General features: G+C 60.1%; 3 protein-coding genes across 3 annotated transcripts; 1 reads left to right on the top strand and 2 right to left on the bottom strand.

The window, feature by feature from the left end:
- Nucleotides 1–570: 570 nt before the first annotated feature.
- On the bottom strand, nucleotides 571–2,239 carry FIBRA_08600 (uncharacterized protein; the record flags this gene model as incomplete). The annotated part of the gene is made up of 4 exons (XM_012330238.1): nucleotides 571–581; nucleotides 634–1,009; nucleotides 1,059–2,168; nucleotides 2,225–2,239. The coding sequence occupies 4 exons, from the start codon at nucleotides 2,237–2,239 to the stop codon at nucleotides 571–573; spliced, it is 1,512 nt and encodes a 503-aa protein (XP_012185628.1).
- Nucleotides 2,240–3,114: 875 nt separating this feature from the next.
- Nucleotides 3,115–3,801, top strand: FIBRA_08599 (uncharacterized protein; the record flags this gene model as incomplete). Its single annotated transcript, XM_012330237.1, has 1 exon — nucleotides 3,115–3,801. One exon carries the CDS (start codon nucleotides 3,115–3,117, stop codon nucleotides 3,799–3,801), a length of 687 nt encoding a protein of 228 aa, XP_012185627.1.
- A 378-nt stretch (nucleotides 3,802–4,179) lies between these two features.
- FIBRA_08598 (uncharacterized protein) lies at nucleotides 4,180–4,883 on the bottom strand (the record flags this gene model as incomplete). Its single annotated transcript, XM_012330236.1, has 2 exons — nucleotides 4,180–4,540; nucleotides 4,600–4,883. 2 exons carry the CDS (start codon nucleotides 4,881–4,883, stop codon nucleotides 4,180–4,182), a joined length of 645 nt encoding a protein of 214 aa, XP_012185626.1.
- Between the last annotated feature and the right edge of the window lie 1,833 nt (nucleotides 4,884–6,716).

The raw sequence follows: 6,716 nt of genomic DNA, 5'->3' as shown, positions 1-6,716 counted from the left end.
CTGAAGGAGTATGACGGGCTTTCTGGCCGGTCGCCTGTGCCCTTCCGCATCAAGCTTGTCCCTCGCCACGAAAACGTCGCTAAAGTGCTTGGGTTGTGAATGATAGCGAGTGGAGCAACTTGAAAGAATGTAAAACATACTGAATAGCCGCTGATAGACCGATGGATTCACGATTGCGCTGTTAATACCATTACTGCACTAGAATAGATGTTACCATTTTGATGCTCACAGAGAGTGCCACCTAGAAGTTTGTTGGAACGTAGCACAGAGATTTTCAAGACACCCATCGCATTTCCCGCTGACATATACAACTTCTGTGAACGTCACCGTCATCCCAGTATTTGGTCATGTTATGCCAACGACGCAAAAAAAATCATACAAATTCAACCGTGCAAATTTTCTCAGTATCTGCTTCTGTACAGTGCTCCAAATATAGGAACCAGGAGTTTCGGGTAAGACGAAAGATAACAGGAGCAATCTCATGTAGAATGTGGCCGACTTGTGGAAGGGAGGCTCGAGCAAATGCCAAATTATCAGCGATATGGCTTATTCACACATGTAGCCAGGGCTTCAGCCGACAGCTTTGGAAAGAGTAATGTGAATACACCACTCCTAGATGATGCATACACTCACCTTCGGATGTTGGATCATACTGAGTCGAGCAATATCGCGCTCGGAATAGCTCTCCAAGGGACGTGTCAACCTGCTGTGCAGCTCGCTGATCTCCTTCTGACACCACCTTCCACCACCAAAATTCCCCTTTAAACGGCAGTGCATCCCAATTCTGGCGTCGTTCCCTTACCCCAAATCCGACAGATACGAGGCGCAGCGTTGGAATCTGTGCTATCAAGATATTCGCCAAACCCCTTGCGATGCTAAGACTCGGTGAAAGTGCCAACCGGAAGTCACGCGGTCCGTCGATAGTCATAAACTCTTGGAAACGAGAGTCGACGCAGATTTGGACATGTGTCAGGCTCTTCAGCGAGGCAAATACCGGCGCGAGTGCGTCCTATACCAACCTGTGAGCGAGCGGACGGTGATCAGATTATAGCACGTACGATCAGCGTCCGAAGCTGGGACCCAAAGTCTTTCTTGGTTTGACTCTCGCACAATTCCACCTCGATGCAGCGCAGACGGGGTGCAGATTTTACAAGACTAGTCCAAAATGTGTTCACCAGCTTCTGGTACGCCATCACGCTCAGAGTGATCACGCGCGGCGACGCGTTATGCGCCACATCCAGCGTGTTTGCCAAGTCCGCATCAGAATAGCGTCCTGGCCCGCCTAGTGAGAGCTCTGCGGGGATAGCGAGGACCAAGTGGACAGAGAGATAGTGAACTGGGAATGTGATATGCCAGTGCTCGAAAAACTTGGCGTGCACTTCCAGGTAATCGAGACTCCGCCACCCCGCCGTTGACTGGTTGTCCTTGATATTCTGGATGAAACGGCCGCGCAGATGGAGCGCGCGCACGTTGGGAAATGCGGCGACAAGAAACTCAATCGACGCTTCGCAGGGCGACACGAACAATTGACGCACGGAGGGCCATTCAAGCAGCGCGTTGTGTACGTGAAGGCGGCTAGGTGCCCGCCTGAGCAGCTCTAGCTCAAGGTGCTCGACATGCTGGAAAACCTTGAGTTGGCCAAGCAAGTCTGCAAAAGTGATGATTGTCGACCGGGTCGAGAAACTAAGAGATATAGGATCGCTCCGCAGTTTCTGGAGCATATGAAATGACATGTCTCCTAGTTGGAACAGTTGCAGCTGGCGCAGGCCAGAAAGGGCTGCCAGTGCCGTGCCGACACGAAATTCGTACTGGAGTAGCAACTCAAGCGGATCGACAGAAAGATTGACCAAGGAAGTAGCTTGTGCGAGGATAGATGCGATATGTTGTGACGACTGTTGAATTTCATCGGTAGAATTCACTGAGAGCTTGCGTAGCCATTGCAATCTGGCGTCGTGCCCCGCCAAGATGAACGCACGAAACTTGGATAGCCTACGTAAGCCGTGGATGGAAACATTGGAAAGGGCATGCCGTCTGCTGATATCGCAAAGCCTACGGGCCGTGAGCGAGAACGTGAGTGCATCGTGGGTGGATAGATGGGAAACGATGTCGAAGAGCACGTCTTGATTGAGATCAAAGAGACCCATGGACACAGACGACGAATTCGACAGCTGGTCGGAAACGAAATAAAAAATCAACAATGCATCAGCAACTTGGATATGCGCACCTTTGCTTTAGACATGGACGACGAGTGAGCATAAGACCTGCGCTAGCGCTTACCATGTTCTGCAGAACTTGATCCGCAGCGTGGCCTGCGCTAATCGTATTGATCGTTAGTTTACCATTCTTTAAACGAGAGTGACAGAATGATGGGTTGTTGAGAGGGTATGGACAGACCAAATCCTATGCCGATCGACTCGTGAGGAGAGGCCGGGTTATGACTAGTCTCCCAGGTATACCAAACTTGGCAAGTCGTTTCGGCGCGGTGGACAAGATCATTCGTTACAACTTCGAACCTGAAGCCTTATTCCACAAGTTAAATATTCATGAGACTTGAAAGTTTCACCACTTTCAGACCCAGTCTCGAAGACGATAGCTCAATGTGATGACAGTATGCATATCATAACTAATTTATTCGCATTGCGATCGGCCATGGGATCACATGTCCATGGCTGCATCAAGAATGTTGTCTTTGAGGTCCACGCCATCTTCCAGCATAAAGGTCTCATTGACTACTTGATCTTCAATTTCTGGCATTTCTTCTTTGAAGAATGACCTGTCTGTAACCACGGCGTGAAAGACGAGGACGCGCGCCCGCGGACACGAGGGCCTGCGGCACGCGGAGGGGGCACGCGCGCAGCACGGCGCAGGGGCAGGCGGAATAAGTACGCGGGGACGGTGCGCGTCCCGCACAGGGCACCACTACCATCACCACCACCACCAGTGCCTGCTCAGCTACTCACCACCACGCCGAGCGGGTCCTAGTCGGACACGGCACCGGCGACACCGAGGCAGATACTGACGCCAACACGAGCACGAGCACGAGCACGAGCACGAGCACGAGCACCGATACCAATACCAAAACAGACACAGACACAGACACGCACACGCACGGACATGTCGAGCGACGGGGCGGCGGGGGGCGCGGCGAGCCGGGCGGAGCACTCGAGCCCGCCGAGCGCGATCTCGACGACGGACGACAGCCTGCGGTACTGGACGCCCGCGGACACGAGCGCGGACCTGAGCTTCAGCTTCGGCGCCGGAGCGGGCGTGTCGCCTGGCGCGGTGGGCGCGGGGGCGCGGGGCAGTGAAGGCGCAGGCGGGAGCGGAGGGGAAGCGGGTGAGGAGGAGGAAGAAGAAGAGGAGGAGGAGGAGGACAATGACGATGACGACGAGGAAGAGCACGGAGAGGACACCCGGGCCGAGGCGGGGTCGTGGGGCGGGGCGACGGCGCGGAACACGCCGGACGGGCACGGGCACGAGGCGGGGCGGCGGAGCGGGGGCGAGGGCAAGGGCGAGGGCGGGGCGAAATCGGAGGCGGTGCCGTACGAGGTCGAGGCGTTCGCCGCGGCGGAGGTGGGGCTGCTGCTGGACGGGAAGGCGCAGCCCGGGGAGGGCGCGGGCGCGAGCGGGACCAGCACGGGGGTCTCGGAGGGCGGGGCAGACAAAGCCGAGATGGAGCACGGCGGGCGGATGAAGCTCGAGGCAAACGTGGACTCGCCCGTGCGGCGGGGGCGGCGACGGCAGGTGGCGGACCGGATCCGCCATTTGTGCTGCTTTGGTGGTGGTGGGTTCGGACCTTGAGCGGGGAGCGGGGTGCAGGCAGCGTGTTAGTGGTGGGGGGCCTCGTTAGTGAAATATGACCATTGATTGCGTGCGTGCGTGCAGGGTTGGTGGTGGCACAATGGCGGAAGGCGAGCAGAGGGACCTCGAGGCGGAAGCGGGTTGGCAGAGTGGCAAGAACGGAAGAAGACGAGACATATCCGCCCCGGGCGCTGTGTGGTGGCACCGCCTTTGTTCGGATGCGCGAGCTTAATGGACAGGCCGCTATCCGAGGCTCTCACGACAAGCTGGACGGTGCCGTCCGTCTGTGCAAGTCCGCTATCAGAAGGCAGCAATGGCGCGCTGCCCGGGCCACTATCGGCATCTGAGCGAATCGACGGGCACACGCACCAAAGGCCATCAGATGCCGACGAGTCCACGGGTCGCGCGTTGTGGGCAGCCTGCAGGGGCACTACCCCAGCCGATGGGCAGTGTCCGCGAGAGGGCAGGCAGGTCACCTGCGCCGTCGACGAAGCCACGAAGCGGCGAACTGCACGTCCCAGCGTTGCGTAATTTGTAGTCCGAGTGGAGCTGCGCGGCGACGCCCATCGATAGCGGACGGATGCACGCGTCCGTCGAGCTTGCCGCCGCCGTCGCCGTTGTCGTCGTCGTCGCAAGCAAACAACGTCCGTCCGCTGGGACGGCGACCAGCGAGCGCTGAGCGCTGACGTCGTCATCGATCCATCTCCGGGCCGCCCATTGCCGCCGCCATCCTCTCGAGCTGCGCCTCCTCCGAGGCCGGTGCCCCCCGCCCGGGGTGCAGCCATTGGGCTCGTTCACCATTTCGCGCCGACAAGGGGGGACGCGGCGGCTGGTGCAGGGACGGCGAGACCGGCGTAGCCTCCCTGGCGCAGGGACGCAGCGAGAGGCGGCTTACCGTCAGCACGCGGTGCATGGCGGCCGATGAGGAGAGTGCGCGCGCTGGAGGGCTTGCCATTGTGGTGCCCTGGCACTAGCACTAGCTGCCAGTGGGGGGAGGCGCGTTGCCCGACGAAGCCGCCACGTTGCGAGGACGTCGATGCGTGCGGGTGGAGCACCAAAGACGTCTCCCGGCCGCGTGCCATCGATAGCCGCCCAGGCGGAAGGCGGACGCAGAAGCCCCTCCCCTCGGACCCCCGCCCCGGCCTCCGGTCCGTCGCGCGCCTACTCAAACCCCAGCGGAAACAGATCCACTCGCCACTCGCACCTGCTACTTGTTCCATCTCGTTGTACACCCTCCCAACCGTCCTTGTCGATTAGCGGTTAAATCACCACGTTGTGGGCATCGCAATCCGTGGAGCCGGAAGTTCGAATCCTCCCTGGGACATCATATCTTTTTCTCCTCGTCTCTTGAGGTATGTCCCGTATGTGTTGGAATTTCTCCTGTGGGCAATAGTTCTCAACGACGAGGACAGACAATGAATGTGGACGACGCACGCACGGTTCGCTGGCGCGATTGGCAATGTACACGATTCCCGGTATCATGCGGCCGCACGAGTCAAAGAGTCAGCTAGTGTCGTGTATGGTCGTCGCCAACCCATCTGCTTTGGGCGGCGAGCGCGCGGTGCGAGAAAACAAGCCCGGGCTGTTCGGAGATGAGGGTAGTGCTGCCAGTGCCAGCGTGAGCCCTTTTCCTACGCTGTTCCTGTAGGTAGTTGGCGTAGACACCTCGTCGGGCATAATGTTTCTGTGCGCCTCCGAGCCACAGGTCCGATACCACACGGCCGATGCTAATGAGCGAAATTGGATGATTGAATTGGGTTGAGCAATGCACGAGCAAGCAAGACTGCCAGTAGCGCACCCGCTGTGTGAGGCGGCTTCGGGCGTCGCTCGTGGTCACATAACGGGCTCGTTGGCCTGGACGAATTACCGTATGCGTGCTGGGCTGGGGCGGCCGTAGACCAGGATGCGACATGCACCAGTAGTTAGTCGAGTCCTGCGAAGAGCGCGGTGTGGCTCATCCCGGATCCCGACGAGAGGGCGGGCGCGCGCCGATCGACGATGACGTACCCTGCAGCACCCGCCGCCCGGGCGACGGCAGAGCGCCTCGACACACCTCGTCCCTGTTTTCCTGCGGCGAATGTTCTTAGGGCGACCCGATGGCCACAAGGAGATATAAAGCTGCTGCTCACCTCCTCCCTCCCCCAACGCCGTCCCCGCTCCGGACGAGATCCCTGCTGGCTTCCGGCAGCCCAGACGTCGCACACTTGGCCAAGGGCTCTGCGCTTCGCGTGCGGACAGGCCTGGATCCGCCCCCTCGTGGCCCCGTCTTTGAGCCAGCCGTGATCGTGATGAGACGAGCGTTTGCAGGGCCTTGCACGGGGGACGTTCGCCCTGCGCGGGCGCTGTGAACGCAAGGGAGGCCCAGGCCCTCGACCGCCGGGTCTGCGGGCACCCGCGGAGGAGGGCAGTGAGGATCTGTGCGCACGACGGGCAAAGGTGGGTGGGGAGTCGTACCACGCGGCGGATTAGACTCGCTGCGTGCGTGCGGTCTGGGCCGCGAAGACAGAAGCCAGTGCGAGCGGGAGACGACTGGCCCTACAAACTGGCCGAGGCCGCGCGGTCGGGCAGGGCGGCGCGCACTGCCAGGGCGTGCGGGGCCCGGGAGCACGTCCGGAGGCAGACGCCGACAGAGGTCCTGTGAGCGCGCTCGTCCTGGGGTGGAACCTGGAATTTGGCGGGGGACGGGGGGACGAACCGGGGCGTGTGCGGGCGGCAGGTGGGGTACCAGGCGGTGTGTACGCATGCGGCCTCTGAGAGACGCAGGGAGGGCGAGGGCGACGATGGGGACGAGGAGGGCTGGCAGTCGGGAGAGTGGCTGCGCTCGGAGCCGACAGCAGAGAGATCTGGTCGATCTGGAGGAGCTCTCGGTGTGCCTGGGCGGACAACGGCGAGGGCAGAGAGCACTCACGGGGGCG

Source organism: Fibroporia radiculosa (genome assembly GCF_000313525.1).
Source record: "Fibroporia radiculosa TFFH 294 genomic supercontigs, scaffold1174, whole genome shotgun sequence".
Classification (NCBI taxonomy): domain Eukaryota; kingdom Fungi; phylum Basidiomycota; class Agaricomycetes; order Polyporales; family Fibroporiaceae; genus Fibroporia; species Fibroporia radiculosa.
This window is presented reverse-complemented; position numbering and strand designations above follow the sequence as displayed.